This window comes from Oryx dammah, unplaced genomic scaffold (assembly GCF_014754425.2).
Source record: "Oryx dammah isolate SB20612 unplaced genomic scaffold, SCBI_Odam_1.1 HiC_scaffold_18, whole genome shotgun sequence".
Taxonomy (NCBI): domain Eukaryota; kingdom Metazoa; phylum Chordata; class Mammalia; order Artiodactyla; family Bovidae; genus Oryx; species Oryx dammah.
The window spans coordinates 75,209,675-75,232,291 of NW_024070202.1; the positions used below are offsets into that span (position 1 = coordinate 75,209,675).

Genomic DNA, 22,617 nt, shown 5'->3' on the forward strand with positions numbered 1-22,617 from the left:
TGAGTGCCCTCCCAGCTCTTTGTTGTAAGCCAGTGAGTGGCTGACTGCCGCCGCCAAGGCCGTAATTAATAGTAGTGACAAAGGGGTCCACTCTTCCTATCTGCATTGGAGGCCTAATTTTGTTTTCCTTGGCTGTCCCTGTGCGTGGAGATCAGTGCTTACCCCTCTGTGTTTTGAGGTCCTGCTGTGCCTTCATGGGCACCTTCTTGGCCCGAAGATGCTGCACTTCCAGGAAGGCAGGCCGGAGACCAGTTCCTATGCTTTCTCTTTTTGTTGAGCTACATATTTAGATTCTAGCAGATTTCAGAAGGTTGAGAACAGCAGGCATCTGTGTTAGATGTTCAGTTTACTAAGGATTTGTTACCCAGGCCCCTGGAAGATGCCTTGTAGGTGCTGACAGACGCTCTCTCCTGTCTTATATGCACCGTCCATTCTTGAGTCTTGGAGACTTGTGAGTGGAGCTGTGCTCATCATTCATACTACAGATGAAATGAACAGTGAGCCCTCAAGGCAAGGTGACTCTGAGTCTGAAGAAGCCCAGAGATTCTCTAAATGACCCTTCTCTTTGCATAAAAAGGTAGGGCCTGAAGATGTTTGATTATTCAGATTTCTTTGTGGGCATTTGCTATGCAGGAGTATATGTAGAATTTTTGGATTCTAGAAGAGTCTTTGGCCCTGAGCATTCTAAGTTATGAATTTATTTGTTCAGACAAAATGTAGATGTGTTCTAAGAGCCCAAAGCCCCCTTTCCTCTTTGACTTACAGTCTGTCTCTCGTTTTCTCCCCACCAGTGCTGCATACGCAGGGCCCTGTGGACGGCAGTCTCTACGCCAAGGTGAGAAAGAAGAGTGCTTCAGATCCCAGTGTCCCAGGTGGGTCCCCCACCGTTCCGGCCGCCAGCAGCCCGGACCACAGCGACCACACCCTGTCTGTCAGCAGTGACTCGGGCCACTCCACAGCCTCGGTGAGGACCGACAGGACCGAGGAGCACCCGACTCCAGGACCCAAGAGGGGCCTGAGCCCCCAGGAAAAGGCCGAACTGGATCAGTTGCTCAGTGGCTTTGGCCTCGAGGATTCTGGAAGCCCCCTGAAGGGTATGAGTGATGCTCGCAGCAAGTACAGCGGGACCCGCCACGTTGTACCGGCCCAGGTCCACGTGAACGGAGACACCACCCCCAAGGACCGAGAGACGGACATCCTGGATGACGAGATGCCCAGCCACGACCTGCACAGCGTGGACAGCATCGGGACCCTGTCCTCCTCGGAGGGCCACCAGTCAGCCCACCTGAGCCCCTTCACCTGCCACCAGAGCAGCCAGAACTCCCTCCTGTCTGATGGATTCGGCAGCACCGCCGGCGAAGATCAGCACGGTGCTCTGGCCCCAGATCTGGGACTCGCCGCGGAGCCCCTGTTTGAGCGAGAGCGGGCTTTCGGGAGCCGCGAGCCCAAGCAGCCACAGCCTGTGCTCAGGAAGCCCTCTGTGCCCGCCCAGACACAGGCCTATGGGCCGAGCAGCTACTCCACGCAGACCTGGGTGCGCCAGCAGCAGATGGTGGCTGCTCACCAGTACAGCTTTGCCCCTGATGGGGAGGCCAGGCTCAGCGGCCGTGGTGCAGCCGACAGTTCTGGCCTGCTGCAGACACAGCCTAGGGTCCCGCTCACCCCAACTCGGGGTGCCAGCAGCAGAGTGGCTGTCCAGAGGGGCATAGGCCCTGGACCACATCCTCCCGATATACAGAGACCCCCTCCTGGCAAAGTAGCCTTCAGACCCAGGATTCCAGATGTCAAAGTCATGAATGGTACTGGCCCGGAGCTGGGTGCAGACCCTTCCCCAGGCTCACCCACCCTGGACATCGACCAGTCGATCGAACAGCTCAACAGGCTGATCTTGGAGCTGGACCCCACCTTTGAGCCCATCCCCACCCACATGAACATGTCGGGCAGCCAGGCCAACGGCCCCATGCCCCCAGACGGCATGGGAGGCGGGCTGCGGGCCAGTGGCCGCCTGCAGGACACAGGAGATGGCCCTGGCAGGGCCCCAGCGAGGCAAGGTGAGCTGGGGTTTCATGGGATGCACACTTGCTTGTGTCTGTGTTTTATAGAATAATGTTTTATGGAAGAGCTTCGGGCTTGTCACAGTCTGAAAGAGGGGAATGAGGAGGACAGCTGGGGCCTTGGGCACAGTCTTGTGAGGACAGGCAAGTGACCACACCATTCGTGTGTGGACAGTGGCCACGAGCTGGCCACCCAGGGAGTGGGGAGGCTGTTCATGGGGCAGCAAGCTCGAGCTAGAGAGAGGGTCATGGGGTGGGTGGAGGTGGGGAGTGGGAGGAGTGATGTAGGGGTAGGTTCTGGGGAGTCGGGGCCTAGAGGCTTGGTAAGGATCCCAGCCACCATGGCAGGCTGCAGGGTCCAACGGCAGCCCCAGCACAGCAGGGATGCGGGCCCTGAGGGTGTCCCTGTGTGCACCCTGCAGCCTTAGGGGCTCTGCTACTCAGGAGTCGGGCACTGTGCAGGCTCTTAGAACGTGGCTTGTGCGGAGTCAGGGCCAGGCCTTGACTACTGCAAGACCTGGGAAGGCTGGGGGTGGCTGTAGTGGACAGAGGTAACCTCTGGGTGTATGGCTGAGTGGATGTGGGAGCAAGCATTGGGTTCTAGCCTGTGATAGGTTCTCCATGTTGGAGAGGCACAGGCTGTGGGACCAGGGCGGATGCCCCTCAGGCTGTGGGCACTGGGGCAGAGTGGGTCAAGGAATAGTATGTGAGGCCATCGGGGGAGTGTGTGTATAGAAACGTCCACACGGAGGAGATGGGGCTAAGTCTAGAAGCTTCCACACAGAGGGGAGGGGCCAAATCAGGTATCCAAACCTGAGTGCTGCTGAAGTCTGGGGAGGTTTAGGGAGGGGTGGAGCTGCAAGGACCCAGGGGTCACCTTGGGGTCGAGAGTGTGCTGACCAGTGAGACCAGCCTCTCTGTGTTGGTATGTAGGTGTACATCCACGTCTTTGGTGTCAGCTGGTTCCCTAAGGATGCTGCCTCTAAAAGTGAAGATGGGAGGTGGGATGAAGGAAGGATTCTGTAGCTTCTTCCTAGTCCTGAGTCTGAACCTGAGGGCTGAGCCAGGGTCACTGATGGGGCAGGAGTGCTGCTCTTGCTGCTGGCATTGTTCTGGGCCCTTTCATTTTCTCAGGCCCCTCAGCTGCAAGGACAGATCCCATCTTACAGTTGAGCTTCCAGAGGTGTCAGGACATGGCCTGCCCAAGGTCTCATAGGTGGTTCGCAGTAGAGCAGGACTCAGCCCTGTGGCTGCACACAGAGGCCCTGCCTGCTTTGCAGTCATACAGGGTGGATTTCAGACCCAGCCAGATCCCAGATGGCTTGGGGAACCCGAGCTTTGCAGACCTCGGTCCTGTCTAACTGTGCGTTGGCTGACTGTGTGCTTTGGGTTAAGGGTGTAGTTTCTGAATTTCTCTTCGCTCCATCTATTAATCCCTATCACATACCCGGCTGGTGGAAAAGTATAGGCAGTGCTGGTCCACAAGCCCCTGAAGGGTACCTGGATCCTAAGTGTGATGATGCTGTGACATCCGGGCTTCCCTGGCTGCTCGATGCTAAAGAATCTGCCTGCAGTGCAGAAGATGCAGGTTCGATCCCTGGGTTGGCAAGAACCCACTCCAGTATTCTTGCCTGGATAATCCTGTGGACAGAGGAGCCTGGTGGGCTACAGTCCATGGGATCACAAAGAGTGGGACATGACTGAAGCCACTGAGTTCGCAAGCACGCTGTGACATTCATTTCCTTTCCCTGAGTACCTGGGCCCTTGGATATCAGAAGTTTGGGAGTTGGGAAAAACTGAGAGAGCCTTCTGGGAGTAGGTTATCAGACTTGAATATGTAGCTGTCAGACAACAGTAGTTAATTGTAGCAACAAAACGGTTGGAAGGATTTGGATATATGAACTCATTTAGTCAGATACGTTCAGGAGATTCTGAGTTTAAAAAAAGTTTCAGTGGGAACAAAGCTATCCGCATCCTGTCTCTTACCTTGCCAAACCTACTTATGAGGAATTTCTTGGAAAAATTAAAACCAGAAATCTTTTTTTTTTCTTTCTTTCTCCTTTGAGATTTGGAAGAGGTTGGAGGTGGCTGAGTGTATGGAAGAGGGAAGGATTCTAAGCTCAGGTTACCGTCTGACAGCTCCCTTTAGTTCATTTGTTTTTCAGTGGATGGAACATAGTCCCGAATGAGTCTTCTGTCTTGTAACAGTAGAGCATAGAGCCTGGGGTTTTAGAAAGTCCCTTCATCTCCTCCAACCTTTACTTAGCTATACTTAAATTACTTGATAAACTCATCACTGTAATTACTGGAATTTTAATTTTGATTTTAGATCTTTTCTATTTCCTGGTCTTATAAAGTAGTGACATTTTTAAAATGAAGGGACTTGAATACTTCAACAGACCTGTAAAATTTCAGCGAATGTTAGGTTATTAATTATGCAAATTCAGTTAAGAGTGTTTATTAATCATTCATGTTTGTTAGGAATCTTGGATATTTGTCAGTTTTCTTCCATACTTGTAAAACTGTGGTGACGTCAGGGGATGAGGTATAAATAAACATGGGCACTAATCTTCAGAGACTCCTGAAATTTGGGCATGAGCTTCTGGTAGGAGCCCTGAGCAGCGATGAATACCCACCAGCTGGGCAGCTTGCAGCTCACAGCGTGAGGACTGGCCTTCTAGCTCGGAGTTCGGCTTTCAGTTTCAGAGTGAGCTCCTGTTTGAGAACAGTGCCGAGCCGGGAAGTGCAGAGCCTTGGAGACTCACACCACACTGATGAAAAGGATCTGGACAGTGTAGAGGGTTCTTGGAACAGTCTGCAGGCGGACTTCTGGCTCTCGTTCTGGGACGTCTTGTCTTGCTAGAAATCCCATCTAAAGAATGTGCGTGTCTCTAGCTTTTCAGCCCTTTAAATTGAGGTGGAGAAAGAACTTCCTTCTCTCCCTGGCTGGTGTAGAGGACACTGGAACCCAGTGTCAATTTTATTTATTTATTTATTTTTAAAATTTTTTTAATTTATTTATTTATTTTTAATTTTTACTTTACAATTCTGTATTGGTTTTGGCATAGATTGACATGAATCCACCACAGGTGTACATGCGTTCCCAAACATGAGCCCCCCTCCCACCCCCCTCCCCACAACATCTCTCTGGGTCATCCCCGCGCGTCAGCCCCAAGCGTGTCATATCCTGCATCAGACATAGACTGGCATTTCGATTCTTACATGATATTATACATGTTTCAATGCCATTCTCCCAAATCATCACACCCTCTCCCTCTCCCTCTGAGTCCAAAAGTCCGCTATACACATCTGTGTCTTTTTTGCTGTCCTGCATACAGGGTCATCATTGCCATCTTCCTAAATTCCATATATATGTGTTAGTATACTGTATTGGTGTTTTTCTTTCTGGCTCACTTCACTCTGTATAATCGGCTCCAGTTTCATCCATCTCATCAGAACTGATTCAAATGTATTCTTTTTAATGGCTGAGTAATACTCCATTGTGTATATGTACCACAGCTTTCTTATCCATTCATCTACTGATGGACATCTAGGTTGTTTCCATGTCCTGGCTATTATAAACAGTGCTGCAATGAACATTGGGGTACATGTGTCTCTTTCAATTCTGGTTTCCTCTGTGTGTATGCCCAACAGTGGGATTGCTGGGTCATAAGGCATTTCTATTTGCAATTTTTTAAGGAATCTCCACACTGTTCTCCATAGTGGCTGTACTACCAGTGTCAATTTTAATATCAAAATGTCATCTGAGTATTTACATCTTTCAATTGCAAAAAAGCTAGATCAGCCAGCAATAGAAAAAAATCACTAGATGGCAAGGAGAGTCAGCTAACCAACTGATGCTGAGTTGTGGAATCTTTCAGAAGGTTCAGGGATGCTGGATCCCTGTTCTTTGAAGATCTTCAGATCCCCAGTGCACACATCCATCCTCTGGATGGGGGAAGCCAGGGCTGCCAAGCTGCACTGGTCCACATGTGGTTCTTGGCTCTACCATACTGAGTAGGAAGGGGACAATGAGTCTGAAAGGCTCCATGATATTTGCAGGACAGTGGCTCTCAGCCCACAGATGCATTGTTGCATGTCTGTGTGCCTGAGGCTCACCCTATTGATGTGGGTCAGTATCTGACCAGAGTGGCCTCATGTCTTGCACACAAATAGGAAATAGGCTGGAAAGTTCTCTGAAGCTGTATTTTCTGCATGAGACCCTCCTTGGCCTGCCTTGAATCTTGCCCCCAGATGCTGACTGCCGCATAATGTGTCTTAATTCTGAGTGTAGAAAAAGGTTTGTCACAGAAACTTTAGCATCCTGAGGTTAGTGAAATCCTTCACTGTTTGCAGATTGTGTCCTGATTCTGAGAAAGACCACAGGTTACCTGGTGGTAGGGAGTTGGGGGTGGTGTTACCTGGGACTCCTCCTGGGGATCGCTGCGTGTCCTGCACAGCTCACACTGTACCAGCTCTCCAGGCAGCAGCATGTCTACCATGGCTCTGGTTATTTCTAAGTTGACAATTATATGCGAAGGCTAAGCATTTTCTGAGAAAGTCTACCTGCAGTCAGCACAATAATAATAATGGTGAGGATGGTGGTGGTGGTAGGGTTAATGATGATGGTGGTGGTGATGGTAATGATAGTGATGGTGGTGAGGGTGGTGATGATGATGGTGGTGGGGGTGGTGATGGTAATGATACTGATGGTGATGAGGGTGATGATGATGATGGTGGGGGGGGTGGTGACGGTAGGTGATAGTGAGTACTGCCACTCAGCACCTTCTCTGTTCTTGGCGCTATGTCTGCATCACCCCTGATGTTCATTCCCAATGAATAAACAGGCTTCCTTGGAAGCTCAGCTGGTAAAGAACCCGCCTGCAATGCAGGAGACCCCAGTTTGATTCCTGGGTCAGGAAGATCCCCTGAAGAAAGGTTAGGCTACCCACTCCAGTATTCTGGCCTGGAGAATTCCACAGACAGAGGAGTCTGGCAGGCTACAGTCCATGGGGTCACAAAGAGTTAGACACCACTGAGCGCCTTTCACTTTCATAGTGTATAAACAGCCTCCATCTGTCTCACTCTGCATCCTATGGCTGAGACCTAATTCCACTCAAATTCTGCTCCCAGATCAAAAAACCCCTGGAGGGCAGTGCCAGTGACTTCTTTTGTTTCCTGTCACATAGTAATGTTTGTAAATAGAGCAGATGTGCTGGTGAAGTGCAGGTGACCCTCCAAGAACTCATGTGTCTTTGCTGAACTGGCTTGGAGAACTTAGCGAGGTTCATCATGGGCTGTGTAGGAAGTCAGTCCTGGCTCATGAGACAAGAGAAAGGCCCTACAGTGGTGGAATCTCAGAAAGCCTTGGGAGGCCTTGTAAAATGGGGTGAGGTGTGGAGGCGTTTCACTCCGCACAGGTGCTCAGTGCCTCTGTGGCTCCCCTGCTCTGAGCGGACATCAGACTGTGCTTTAGCCACAGCCTGACTGGGCGCTGCTGGGGCCTCGTGCTGCCCCACCCCCGAGGTCACCCAGCTGCATTGCATCCCTGCTCAAAAGTGGGTTTCTTAGATCACATCCTTTAAGTGAGGGGAGATTTCAACTGATAATACCAAGTAACAAAAGGAATGACTCAATATGTGAAGTTTATGTTTCCACGGATGGCAGGAGGCCAGCTCTCTTTGCTCATACCTACGGGCTCCTTGTTTCCTATTGTCGAGATACTTTATTCATGGCACATCAACTCCCCCACCCACAACTGTCGGCTCCCGGCCGGCCTCATGTTCAGTTCACAGATGGCACTAGGACATTGTGCCAGCGCCACTCTTGTGCTTCTGTGGGCACAGTCATCCCTGCAGGAGTGCCCGTCCACGTCAAAGGTCTGATTTATGCTGAAGGAGAGTCACAGTAACAAGTATCAACTTCCAGTCCTCGATAGTGGAAAGCCCATCAATTTAAATTAGACATTAAACTCCAGCCAAAGGGAACCAGTATGAGAACCCGAGGTCCTCAGCCGTGGGTCCGCACCACGAGTGTGGGGCCTCCTGAGCACGGGTGGGAGCTGTGGCGGCAGGAGCCCACACAGGTGTGACGGGAGATCCAGGGGCATCGGGAGTAGAGAGCAGGGCCTTTCTGGGGGAAAGGTGGGTGCGGGCTGCGCAGACACTGGGGAGAGGCCGGGCCCAGGTGCGCGGAAGTGCAGGGGTGTTCATGGATCGGGAATCCAGGTGCACAGAGAGGGAGGAGAAGAGGGAAGAAGGGGTGAGTGTGGACACAGAACACATCTGAGACAGAATGCCTGCCTTCACTATTTCCTCTGTTCCCCGAGGTCACAGACCCTGAGTTGGGGAAACGTTTCTTGGGCTGACCCCAGCATCACCTGGGGCAGCAGGACCCAGGCCTACCGTGGACCCCGGCCTACCGTGGACCCCAGCGAGCTGCTGCAAGGCTTTGGGGGCAGCCCCTGTTTTTTCAGGGAAGCCGGGCTTCTCAGAGCTAAGAAGCCTCCTCCAGGATCGCCTGCTTTCAAGGCATTCCTGGTTCCTCTGGTTGAACGAGGTGGAAGATGACGTCCTGTCACAAAGAGGAACCCTGAGGTCAGAGAGGGCGGGTGACTCAACTCAGAGTTGGCCCATGGGCCCTTCCTGTGTTAGTTCTCAGGCATTTCCGGGAAGAGGGTACCGGATCAGGGTCAGAACCTGCTGTAGACTGTGTGATCTGGGGATCTATGGAGCAGAGAATGAGGGCTCAGGGCTTGTCTCTCCACCCTTAGGCCTTTTCTCATCACCTTCCAAGACAGGATAACCATTGGCCGGTCAGGGGTGGTCCTGTGTCTAGGGGGCAGGACCTGGCATCCCTGCAGAAGCCGGCTGCAGTTCTGTGTCCTTGGGCGGAGAGGACTTGGTAGGGCCCACCCTGGCAGCTGCAGGCAATCTCAGGAATGAGAGGGTGAAGGATGAGTTCCGCTGGTTTCCTCTGGGAAACACAAAGCGAAGCACTAACTCATTGAAACTAGGTTTTGGTTCTCTTTGGGCGGGTTTAGATGGTGGGTGCTATGCTCACAAGTCTAATGCAATCAGGATTTGGGTTCACTCATGTTGTCTGAAGAGCTCTAGTTGAGTAGAGCTTAAGGAAATGTGTCTATACCTCCATACCTCTTCAGCATCTTCAGCTGAGTCACTTTTATTCAGTATTGCAAGATGAGAAAGTCAAACAGAGATCTGTTGCAGAACAGTCTGAATATGCTTAATACTGAACTGTGCACTTAAAAATGGTTAAGGTGGTAAATGTAGTGTTATGTGTTTTTAACACACAAGAAAAGGTAAGTACATTTTAAAGGCTACAGTAATTTCTTAATTGACCTGCTCAGTGTACGCATATTTGCATCTCTTGGAGTCCGTCCAAGTCATGGCTCCAACATGGGTGTCTGCCTGACTCTGTCTCCCCCTCCACTTGCCTCTCTTCTTCCTTCCTTCCATGCACAAGGTCCTGATCACGTAAGGCTGGAAGGGGCTTGTGGTTAGAGTTTCTGGCTGCCTGCTGTGATCACAGTCCTTGGACCCAGTTAATCTAACTCCACCTTCAAACCTGCCCTCTCATTGCACACTGAAACCCCCTGTACCTTCAGCTGTCCTCTAGAGCTGTTCCCACTGAACAAGGTGGTGAGCGTCCTTGGGTCAGCGAAGGCTTACTGGGTACCATCGGTGTCCTCATGACTGCTCTGGATGTTGTTTTCAACCTGAGCTGGAGCGTGTTTTCAGGCTGTGTGTCATACTGACCAGTCTCAGTACAGCTGCAGGACGCCCTGGACCTCAGGACACACAGGAGCAGGGAGCCACCTGGCATGATGCTTCCCTCAGGGAGCCTGAGGAGGCCTGGAGCTCCATTCAGTGGCCTCCACCTATCAGGGACTCTCTTGGTGGTCTTAGGTCAGCCTAGGGTCACATTCTCTCTGAAATGCTTTCCTGACCACCATCTCTTCCCCACGTGTCCAGGCTCACCACCCATCTCCATGGAAAACACTGACCTGTGACTGTCCCTCTGCTCTTCTATCACCACCACTGCCCCCCACCCCTCCAAGTCACCCCACGCCAGTCATGAGCTCCTGGAAAGCAGGAGGAACCAAGAATTATGGTGGCAGGGGAGGAACTTCCTCCTACCCAAGCCTACCAGGGAGAGAACTAGGGTAAAAGAGATTGTGCAGCGATGGCCAGTGAACCCAGGCTGAGGGCTTCTGGTGGTGTTTCTGGGAAGGACTCTTGTTCTCTATTTGTTGCCACAGGGGAAACTGCACTTTCTCCACCTGTGAAGTCCTATCACTGGAGGTGAGTGGTAGGCGGGGTATTCAGGTGCCATCAGCAGTCCAAAAGGAGGGTCCCGCCTGGGGTTAGGACAAGCCATGCCCTTTCAAACTGATGCTTTAGGACCATGAAGAGCGGTGGACAAACAGATGCTCACAAGTGCACATTTGGAGTTGGTCTGCCATGTGGCAGGGAGCTCTGCATACTTCTAATTTGGGAAAGATTTTAGAGTGAGAAATGCATGGTCATTGCTGGGAGCTGTTGTTTCAACTACTTACTTTCATTGCATAAAAAGCATGTTATAAATTTGAGAGTTGATGAATCAGTTCCTTTTGCTCCAGCAACCCTCACTGCACCAACAGGCAGATTTGAGTGCCCCAGGCAGTCGCCCGTCACGTTCCTGAGAGGCCTGCAGGTGTGGCCTCTTCTACCTGCTCTGCATCACCTGGGCCGGCCTGCAGCAGTGATTCTCAGCCCCTCAGACCCACCATTCTGTGTTTAGAACGTTTGTTATCTGATGCCAACTTTACTACCCTGAAATCAAAGTCACAGCTTATGTAAACTACTTAAACAGAATTAAAAAAAATTTTTTTAAAAGTTTTTAAAAAATATATGTAACACCCTAACACTTTTTAAAAAAGCAATTTATTTAATTTAGTGTTCATCTTAAGGTGAAAATCCTCAGGCAGGCCAGCCTAGGGAAAAAAATCATCCCCTCAGATCTTTTTTATTGGGGAAAAATGCATCTATTGTAAAATTTACCATTTAACCATTTAAAATGTACAATGAAATGGCATTAAGTACCTCAACAATGTCGTAAACCATCCCCTCTATCTAGCTCCAGAGCGCTTCTAAAATTTCAAAAGGAAATCTGTGCTCAGTGGCAGTCACCCCCATTCCCCTCTCTCTCAGCCCCTGGGAGCCCCAGTTTGTTTTCTGTCTCTGGAGATTCTCCTCCTCTGGGCATTTCACATAAATGAGATCCTAGGATATGTGTTGCCTTTGCAGTCAGGCCTCTTTGATTCAGCATAAGGTTTTGCAGGCTCACTCATGTTGTGGCGTAAGGCTGAGTGATATTCAGCTGCATGGACAGCCCATACTGTGCTTATCCAGTCATCTGTGGATGGTGACCTTTTGGTGACTGTGAATAGAGCTGCTGTAAATGTTCACGTATAAGTATTCATTTGAACCCCTGGCTTCCCTGGTGGCTCAGACGGTAAAGAATCAGCCTACAATTCAGGAGACCCAGGTTCAATCCCTGGGTTAGGAAGATCCCCTGGAGAAGGAAGTGGCAACCCACTCCAGTATTCTTGCCTGGGAAAATTCCATGAAGAGCAGAGCCTGGTAGGCTACAGTCCTTGGGAACGCAAAGAGTCGGACATGACTGAGCAACTGACACTTTTCATTCTTTGGGGGTAATACCCAGGAGTGGAACTGCTGGACCATGTGGCAGTTCTTTGGCTAAGTTGCCCAGAAGATGCCCCCTCTGATGTTTGAAAGTCTGCTTTGGTGACCCCCTGGCCTCTGGTATGGATGGCTTGTTTCCAGAAGTTCTGCCTTGTGTGTGGTAGAAATAAGCTGGTCAGTACAGGTGTGACTGACACTCACATATGCCTTCACTGGGGAGAAGTGTTAACTTATGTCATCCTTGGGTAGACAGCACCAAGACTCCCCTCTTGCTCAGGATAAAGAGGCTATGACAGCTCCAGCCGAGACAGGCCTGGGAGTCACAGCTCTCTTGGCTGCTCTCTGCAAGTCTTGTGTGTTGTTTCTTCTCACGGCTCATCGGCCTTTCGGGCCTCGGGCCTCAGGCCTCATCTGCCCGCTTCATCTTCCACTGAAGGCGGCCCCGAAAGTGGACAGTCCTAGTGACCGTCCTGAGGTGCACTGTGGAAACATCACAGTTGCTGAAAGGTGAAGTATGTGAGGAGAGGCCAGTAAGATCAAGTGATGGTAGTGGGTGGAAGGAGAAGGTAAGAATAAAATAAATTTAAATAAGCAAAAAGGAACTCAAACTTGGCACCAGCCTCTGCTGATGGTGTCTTAATGGGTAGCAGTCATGCAGGGGGCCAGTAGTGGTCTTGCCTTTTGGTTGCTGTGTGACTTTTTACATCTGTGCTGTAAATTACAAGCTTACTCTGGGTAAAACATGAGCATATTGCTGAAATTTCTTATAGTAGAAGGGAATGCTTCCTAGCTTTTTGGACACAATCAGTTTCCCTTTTAAATCTGTCATTTTAGAGAAAATGCTACCACCTAACCAAGCACTTTGCTGTTCCCCAGTGGAAAGGATTTCCACTTTTGTAATCCAAATGGTAGGCGTCCTTTCCTCAGCCTCTTGGCGTTCTTTGGCTGGAGTCTGCTGGTCGCATTCCCATACACGCTCCTAAGGCTCTGGGGTCCATTGGGTCAGAGAGGGATCCCAGGGGGTGAGGCTGCTCCCTGAGCTCTTCAACATTATTCTGCACTCAGACTATGAATTTCTAAAAGGCATCACCCAACCCTTTAAGAATATACCCTGCAGCTGAATCAATTCCTATTTCAGTGTAAGGAGGGAAAAGCTCCTTACGTCATTGTTAAATCATTCTGGGAACATTTAAGCTGGGAGGAGTGTTTGGGTTTCTCGTCACTTTCCCTTTGCCACTCTCTCTTTAAAGGATGCACATGTTTATTTGAATGAGCTGAAATCAGGAGGCCTCAAACTTAACTTGGGAGCCAAATAATCCAGACGAACCCTTGGCTATTGTTTTTGTTTCTAGGAAGGCGAGGGAGTTTCCAGAACCCACCATGCAAGCCTTGATGACGCAGGCTTCATTCTTATATGATCGTATAGAGATAAATAAATAGATTAAGGGCGCTTTACCTCACAGTGCCCCAGATAGAAGACGAAGGTCATGTTCTAGGAGGTCATGAGTTTTCATTCACTCATCAGAGCCAGCATTTGCTGCGTGGCTGCACAGCACACTCACCTAGGAACTGGACAAAATGCAGGTGATGAAAGTGCCCGTGTAGCTTCCACCTCCAGAAGGTTTGGTTGGATTGGCCTGGGTCATGTCTCAGGGGTCAGAATTATCTTAAATGTTCCCCACTTGTGAAACTCCAGTGTGAATCCAAGGTTGAGATGAGCCCTGGATCTCGAGCTTGTTTGTGTGTTGGAAACATGAGAGTTTAAAAAAAGTGCTGACACCTGGACCTCACTCTTGAGGGTTCTGACTTCACAGGTAAGGGGTGAGGCCCTAGAGTGAGGATTTTTAGTATGATTTTAATGTTCAGTCACATTTGAGAATCACGGTGTGGGCACAGGGCTCAGTGCAGCAATTCTGTCCTGCTCGCAGTGTCTCCTCCTTCCTCTTTTTCCGGATTTGACTTCTCTGAGGGCATGCTCAGTTGCTCAGTCACGTCCAGCTCTTTGTGACCCCATAGACTATAGCCCACCAGGCTCCTCTGTCCATGGGATTTTCCAGGCAAGAATACTGGAGTGGGTTGCCATTTCCTTCTCCAAGGGACCTTCCCAACCCAGGGACTGAACCCACGTCTCCTGAATTGTCAGACAGATTCTTTGGACTTCTCTACTGAAGAGGAAAAATTTGGTCATAGCCAGATTTATGAGTGGCTTCTTTACTACAGTTCTGAGTAAGGGTTTGAAGCATTTCTTATTTAACTGACTAAGTGAAATGGAATCAAGGCACTCCCTGGAGAGGGTGGGCAGCCTGCCTCCAGCCGCTGTTGGATGACTCAAAGGGTGTGATCCCAAGAGGCACTCCCATCCAAACCTCGAGGACACTCTAGTCCTGCTGTCTGTAAATTAGGGTAACTTGTACAACTCCTCTGAGCGTATTGGTGCAGAAAGCCACCTCCCACGGGATTGTCTCAGTATCTAATGGGAGGGTCCAGCGGACTTGTCAGAATGATGTTTGTTAATCAGACGCCAGGCACTGTTTGTGTTTGTGGATCTTCACATAGAAACTAAACACAGGTACAGACCTCAGGGACATTGAAGGTTGGGCTTCAGACCATTGTCATAAAGCAAATATTGCCTCAATAAAGTGACTCAGATATGTTTTTGGTTTCCAAGTGCATATGAAAGTTATATTTATACTATTCAGTTCAGTTCAGTCACTCAGTCGAGTCTGACTCTTTGTGACCCCATGGACTGCAGCATGCCAGGCTTCCCTGTTGATCACCAACTCTCAGAGCTTTCTCAAATTCATGTCCTTTGAGTCAGTGATGACATCCAACCATGTCATCCTCTGTCGTCCCCTTCTCCTCTCTTCTTTAATCTTTCCTAGCATCAGGGTCTTTTCTGGTGAGTCAGTTCTTCGCATCAGGTGGCCAAAGTATTGGAGTTTCAGCTTTAGCATCAGTTCTTCCAGTGAACACCCAGGACTGATCTCCTTGCAGTTGGTTGGATCTCCTTGCAGTCCAAGGGACTCTCAAGAGTCTTCTCCAACACCACAGTTCAAAAGCATCAATTCTTTGACATTCAGCTTTCATCACAGTTCAACTCTCACATCCATACATGACTACTGGAAAAACCATAGCTTTGGCTAGATGGACCTTTGTTGGCAAAGTAATGTCTCTGCTTTTTAATATGCTGTCTAGGTTGGTCATAGCTTTTCTTCCAAGGAGCAAGCGTCTTTGTAGTCTGTTAAGTATACAGGAGTGTTATGTCTAAAAAAAACAAAAAAACAAAAAAACAGTGTTCATACCTTAATTTAAAAATACAAAACAAAAAAGTAATTACAACAGTAATATCAAAGACCACTGAGTACAAATTACCATCACAAATATAATAATGAAGAAGTTTCAAGTATTGTGAGAATTACCAAAATGTGACACAGAGATACAAAGTGAACCAGTGCTGTGGGAAGTGATGCAGTAAACGTGCTGGATGCAGAATTGACACAAACCTTCCATTTGTAAGAAAGAGAGTGTCAAGTGCAGTAAACTTCTGGAGTGTGCTGTGTGTGGAAGGGCAGGTCTCAACCCAAGACCTCATTTTCCTCGTCTGCAAAAAGACGCAGTGCACCACCTTAATCTTGTGATTATGGGATTTTTCTCTGTGGGCCCGCATGCCCAGGCCTGGCTGCTGTGGGGAGCCTGGGTTGTTGTTTGTCATTCCCCCAGCAGAGGTGGGCGCACGTGGGCGCATCCCAGTGCCACAGCAGCATCATGCCCCCCACTTCCTTGTTTCTCCAGGGGTGTCACAGAGGGCTGGAAGTGGTGCTGGGGTCCCTCCTGTCTGCACTGCAGTCTGAGAGGAGGGCACAGTCTGTTGTCTGGGGAGGCCTGGCCTCTGATAACTCTGGTGCCTATATCTTTGCCTGTTTAGGAGGGGCAGACACACTCTGCCAGGAGAGCGATGCCTCTGTGCAGAGCTTCCCAGGTGGCGCTAGTGGTGAAGAATCTGCCTGCAGTGCAGAAGACGTAAAAGACGTGGGTTTGATCCCTGCGTCGGAACATCCCCTGGAGAAGGGCATGGCAGCCCACTCCAGGTTATTCTTGCCTAGAGAATCCCATGGACAGAGGAGCCTGGCGCACTATTGCCCATGGGGTTGCAGAGAGTCAGACACAACTGAAGTGACTTAGCACACACACGCATCATCGATAGAAAGAAACACTGCCGTCCTAATAGCCTGCAGCAAGTCTCCCAAACCACCCCTGCTGAGATTCCCCAGACCCTCTCCCCCATCCCCTATAAAGTGGTCTTTGGGGCACGGCTGAAGGATCTATGATGTGGGGCAGTGGCTGTTGAGTGCTAGTGCTTGAATTTAGCTTTCCCCTGCCCAGAATTCCTCACGGTTACGAGTCGAGCGGTCATGCTCAGGGACCTCACTCGACCGTGCACCTCTGCAGGTGGTGTGGCCTTCAGGGCACTCTGGCCCTGACTGGGGATGAGCACACAGGGCTCGCACACACCTCTGGCATGTTCTCAGCCACCGCAGGTCACACCCAGCCCAGTCCTATCCCAGAGCCCCGGCCACCGTCCATGGCCTGGTCCTCCCCAGAAGCTGCTTCTGAAAGGAGTAGGCAGTCTGTCAGAGCTGCTGGTTGCCTGGGCTGCTTCCTTGCCTCCCTGTGAGTCTGAGGATGCCCCCTGGGTTACATGTCTATGCACAGCAGCCCCTGTGGCTCCCTTGAGCAACAGTGTGGACCTCCGATAAAACACAAAGTATTGTTTGACACTTTGAAATAAAAAGTCGTACTGGTTACAATTCTGATATCACTATACCTGTACACTGGGATTGAGCAAATAAGCCCTTAGATGATTCATGGTGGTAACAAAGAATGGACAAAGTTCTTTTCTTAAAGGTGCAGCACAACATATAAAGAAGGTGACCGTTTGTGTAGACAAGTGAATATGTATTCCTGTTTGTGACTCAAGAAAAGATTTCTGTGTCTCTGGTCTGAGTGGCTGTTACTTCCTCAGACTAGAGCAAGGTGCAAGCACTCTGACCCCAAAGTTGACCACCGATGCCTTGAGAAGAAGTTGGATTACTAGGGCAGAGGCCTCAGACCAAGTCCCTGTGGCTGTTAGGCAGTCTGGCTTCTTTCAGTCTTGTTCTTTGTTGCTCACTCAGTGATGGGGAAGAAGCTTTGATCCTGGGTCCCAGCCTTTCTTTGTTCCATATGCTTCCTGAGCACCTCTGGTGGGCCGGGCAGGGTTCTTGACCTTGGGGAACCAGCAAGGCACGGCTCCCTGCTAGAGCTGATATTAAGAAAAACAGATGGGACATGGACAGTGGTCATTTCACCCAGTAAGGGGATGGGCTTCGAAAGGGTCATGCTGGGTGAAAGAAGTCAGACACCAAAGAACGTGGAGTGTACGATTCCATGTACATGAAGTGTCCAAAGTAGGCAAATCCATAGACACAGAAAGTAGATGAATGGTTGCCAGGGGTTGGAGGTCGGGGATGGGGAGTGAATGCTTAATGGGTATGGAGTATGACTTGGGTGATGAAGATGTTCTGGAACTAAAAAAATTCAAAATACAGAGTGCCTCTGAGAAGTTTTAAAGTCGGTTTTAATTGAAGGTGAGTGTTCTCCATGATGAAAGCACCTGCAGCCCACTTGTCTCTCTCCTAACAGGGGATGAGCCACTCGGGGGAAGATTCCGGAAGCTGAGCCTTGAGCAGTATGATAACGAAGCTGGGGAGCAGCCTACCTTCTCCAAATGCAGCTGGGGAAAGACCACCAGTTCAGAACAGACTCCAGGCCTGGCGCCTTTTCTCTCCCCAGACAACACCAAAGAGGTATACACTCTGCTATCCAGAGCTTGGCCTGAGCCCTGTCCCAAGTCGCCAGTTCAATTCCCCACCCAGCTTTGTCCCCATCTCACAAACATGGTTCCTCCCTGAAGGCAGGCCTGGCAACTGGGTGGGATCCCCCCTCTCCCAAGAGAGCTGTGCCAGCATGCACTTGGTCATCTGTGTTCTGATCTGTAGAATGGGGATTGAGGGGCCAAGTATGTGATGAGTCGTGAGGGTAGAGGTCTCAGAAGTCCATGGGTGAACAACAGTGGCAAAGGGCAAACGGAAGTCATCTTAAAGGAACCCGAGTCCCTGACCCAAAGCCTCCTGGGGTCCCTGGAAGCGGGGAAGAAGAAATATGGTCACTGTGGATATGTGTCCTTTGGGGAGATCTACAGAGTGTTTTTGAGGAGCCATACTTAAGGCTTTTAATCAGAATTGAAGTAAGACAGGTTGGCAAACTCCCAAAGATGAACCTTTTGAAATTAGGGTTTCATTTATTCTCAAAAGTGCACAATTGGAACCCAGAATAGACAAGGAAAGAAAGTTGCAGTGTTAATATCTGGAATGTATCCTTCTAGCCTCTTTTCTATGCCTGTGTGTTTAATTCATTGGGTATTTTACGTATCTGTAAACACATTACAGGTGACGATTCTTTTATCTTGCTTTTTTTACTTAACACTCATTTCCTTCTGCTAAATAAACTCTCTGTCATCTCCACTTATGAACTATGTAATATTGACCACAAAACACTTCGCTCTGCCTTGACTGTTACTGAAGCTTCTTCCAGTTGTCCACGGCTGCCTCCTGTTGCAAGTCTTAGAAGAAGGCTGGCTCAGTGAGGGCCAGGAACCCCAGCTGTCTGGAGGTGGCCTTCACCTGACTTCCACTTTGCCAATTTCAGGCAGTGATCACCACGTATCCCCCAGACCTGGATGTGATTGATGGCAGGATCTTCTCTCCAACCAACAGTGGCAGTGAATCCACCTCTCCCACCCCTGCATTTCCTGTGTCTCCAGAAACGCCGTATGGTAAGAAAGCAGCAGAGCTCCCCGTGTGCAATCCTACCCTTTCAGGTTGGAGAGGGGGACAGCTCCTCACTCTGCCTTCTTTTCCAGGGACAACAAGCCCACATTACTCTCCGTTCAGCCCATCCGCGCCACAGATGGGCAGCCCCAGTGCTCTGTATAAAGGAGCTCATGGTAAGACACCCACCTCCTTTCCTCTGCTGTAGATGTCCACTCATGCAGAAATATTTCTACGTGTGTCACACCTAAGAAATGTGGTTCTAGCTGGGGAAGATGCAGGGACACAACATGCAGCCTGCTGGGGGCAGGAGTGGTGTTGACTGTGTTCCCTTCTGTTCACTCAGCACTTTCAGCTGTTGATGGGTAGGGTCATGGTGTTCTCAGCAGCTGAACATCAATGCTTTTCAGCTCCTTGTAGCATTACTTAGAGTTGAAAGAAGAAACTGAAACACCCCACCCACCCTTTTCAGAGAAAGTCAGGGCTGCTTTCAGAGAGCAGTGAGCTCCCCACTCTGAAAGACATGGCTGCCCTTGCCCCTTGCCTGTGGCGAGGTATCCCGTCTTTTATGTTCACAGAGCCCTGTCCTGACTCCTTACGTCCTTGGCCACCATCCTGAATCTCCCCAGTTGAGTGGCCACTTCGGATTTGTCTGCTGTACCCTGCCCCCACTCCGCCCAGCACTTTACATACTTGTGGGGTCTAGTTAGCCTGTGCACCGGCCCTGGGAAGGGAGCGTTAACACAGTGGTGGTGGGTTGCTCAGCACTGCTTCCTGGTATGGACATTCTCCAGCTCCCTTGAGAGTCCAGGACGTCATGGCCCCGGGCAGGTGGAGGGGGGATGTAGCCCAAGCTGAACTTACATTTTAGAATCGCTGTTCTCTGTAATTGGGGATTCCTGCTGTTCTGCCCTGGGGAAGGTGAGTGAGGGTTCCCTTTGCTGCTCATCAGATGCGCTTTGGTGGGAGGGGGAAGCAGACTTTGTATTTAAATACTGTCTTTTATGCAGAGGAAGTTGTAGTGATGACAGCTAGCTCCATTTTCCCTCTTTCTCCAGAGAAAACAGGATCTATATATCGTTAATGGAAGGGCCACTTTTCTTCCAAAGTTTCCTTTACGGCTTTGGGTTGCTTACGTGTGGTCTTGGCTATTGTAAACAGTGCTGCAGTGAACATCGGGGTGCATGTGTCCTTTTGGATCTTGTTTTTCTTTTGGATACATGCTCAGGAGTGGGATTGCAGGGTCACATGGTTGAGGAGCTATTTAATCTTAAGAACACCTTCTGAGTCATCCATATTTTCATGTTGGCAATCCTTGAGGACGTTTGCCCAGGAGGAGCTCAGAGACAAACACACAGCACTGACTGGGGGTCCCATGTGCTCTGCAGTGTATGAGGGGTATGGCTAACCCCTGACACACAGCGATGGTGGTGGTGGCTCCCAGGTAGGGACTATATTCAACCCTCTTCTTTACAACAGGGTTTCTTTTTCAGTCTTGTAGTGATCTGTGATGGGGAAGAGCCCTGGACAGAATGATGGCACTCTGCCGATTTTTATTGGTTGTTTACCTGGTGAGGAGGTCTGAGGGTTTGAAGGGTGAGAAGGATTAAATAGGAGTTAACTAGGTGAATGGAGAGGGGCATTTGGAATGGAGAAATAGCAGGCACAGGCCCTGTGGCAGAGCGTCCTTCAGACCAGGAGAGGATGGAGACCAGGGGTCTGCAGGGCACTGGAGGTATGAGCAGAGGCCCAGCTACAGCTGTTCTCTGTAGCTATGGAGGGTAGTGGTATGGCCATCTACAAGCAGTGGTAGGTCATTAACAAGGCTCGAGACAGGCAGGCAACTGCTCAGGCTTCTGTTTTCATATATTGATCCATCTGCTGTATGCAGAGCAGCAGTTGGAAATAGGCAGTGGGGTGGAGCAGCTTTGACAAAAATGCTTTCAGAAATGATGGGGAAAAGTGTGTTGGATTTGTGGGAGATTCACAGGTCAGGTAGTGTAATCATCTGACCCTATCAGAATGGATTTGAGCTTTGATGACTATTTCTGATTTTGTTGCTATTAAGATGTCAATTATGTTCTGGCTTCTTTGTTAGTATGCAGCTAGTGTAACACTAACTACATAAAATTCCTCTGTGTGTGTTATTCCATCAGCCTGAACTTGGTACCAGGTTAGTCAGTATAAAGGCTTCCCGGGTGGCACAATGGCAAAGAATCTACCTGAAATGCTGGAGTTCAATCCCTGGGTTGGGAAGACTCCCTGGAGGAAGGAATGGCTACTCACCCCAATATTCTTGCCTGGAGAATTCCATGGACAGAGGAGCCTGGCAGGCTGCAGTCCATGGGGTCACAAGGAGTCAGACATGACTGAGCAACCAGCACTAGTCAGCACAAACCTAAATGTGTCAACTTATTTCCCAGACAGCCAGCAGACAAATGTCAGGGAGAAACAGCAGGACACCAATTAAAGGTGGTAGAGACACTTTTTATTTGGTACTGTTGCAGCAGGGTAAGGAGCTGAGCTCAACTCCTCATGCTGCAAAGACAGCGCAAGAGCTGTGACAGGGTCAGGGGATGAAAAGTTACTAAGAGGAACATCAAGGAAAGGGAGATTATTGCCAAACTGGCCCAACAGGATCCTGCTGAAGATAGGCTTGAGCATCAGGGGTGGGGATGAGGAACTTGATCAGGGAGCAAGCAGAGGAGATGACTCAGCAGAATCCTTGCCAAGACTGGGCCCTCCAAGGACAGACATCAAAGGCCAGGGTTGAGGCCTTGTAGAGAAGCTCCAGGACCCTCTCTCAGGTAGGTCAGGGAGGGAGAGTTTGGTCATGGGAGAGCCCCACGGTATCCCCTCTCACCTGGCATCTCTGCCCTCTGCTTGAGGTAGCACACATTCTGTTCTGTGTCCCTGCATGTCCTGTGGCACTTAGTTTAAGCCCCTAGACTCCAGTGCCAGGGGTCTCAGGAGCCTCCATGTCACACACACCTCATTCCCGCCCCCCACCTCTGCAGTGAACAAGTAAACAGAAAGCAAGCTGAAGTTTATTGATGATAGATGGTTGGGTCAGAACCCAGTGTAGCCTGCCCTTTCCCTGTTGTGTTCCTGCCTGTGCCTGTGTTAAGACAACTCCTCTTTTAAATTACAGTACTCACTCCAGCAAAGTGAGGGATATTTAAATAGTTACTCAAATAATGAATCAGTTCCGTTCAGTTCAGTCGTGTCCAACTCTTTGCAACCCCATGAATTGCAGCACGCCAGGCCTCCCTGTCCATACTTAAATATGAATTTAAATATTGTTGAATTATCCTAGCAGTGTGCTTTAACTCGAAGAGGAGATGATAGCTTCAAGGACTGGGGCCAGGTAGCGGGAGATGGCAGGGCCATTGTAGGCACTGGGAGGACAGCTGGCAGCAGAGGGTGGAATGTCACAGGGTCTGACAGAATACTGTGAGCTCCACGAGTAGACCAACAGGTCCTACCCACCTAGGACCCTCAAGCAGGAGCCTGGAGTGGCTCCCCTTGTGACTTGTCTCTTCAGTGCATCCCTGACACAGCCTATATTACTCCCTGGGAGACATACATCTCTGGGAATGCTATCTTAGAAATCCCAGATATGAGTCTGTGATATTGTGATTTTTGATAAGAAATATATATTTAGTTTTATTTCTGCCACCAAACTCCTAAAGCCTTTGGAATTTCTTAAGTGATGAGAACATAAAGGTGATTTTTGTCATGTTAATGAGATGACTTTTGGAAAAGTTGGGGGCCATGTTGCCAAGGGAACCGACCTTATGATTAGAGAGTTGGAATTCTCAGTTTCCCCTCCCCCCAACCTCCAAGGAGGGGAGAGGGCTGGAAGTTGAACCGGTGGCCAGTGGCCAATGATTTAATCAGCCCTGCCTATGTAATGAAGCCTCTAGAAAAAAGCCAAAGGACAGAGTTCAGGGAGCTCCTCAGTGCTGATCGCCTGGAGATTTGGGG

General features: G+C 49.8%; 1 protein-coding gene across 4 annotated transcripts in view; it reads left to right on the forward strand.

Moving 5' to 3' along the window:
* The window catches only part of TNS3 (tensin 3), a 221,616-nt gene that overhangs the window by 155,100 nt on the left and 43,899 nt on the right, over positions 1 to 22,617 (forward strand). For all 4 annotated transcript variants that reach the window (XM_040259791.1, XM_040259792.1, XM_040259789.1 and 1 more), the window contains 4 exons: positions 792 to 2,051; positions 17,444 to 17,607; positions 18,509 to 18,635; positions 18,723 to 18,806. In XM_040259791.1, coding sequence (XP_040115725.1) covers positions 792 to 2,051; positions 17,444 to 17,607; positions 18,509 to 18,635; positions 18,723 to 18,806 — 1,635 coding nt within the window. The remainder of the gene's footprint in view (positions 1 to 791; positions 2,052 to 17,443; positions 17,608 to 18,508; positions 18,636 to 18,722; positions 18,807 to 22,617) is intronic.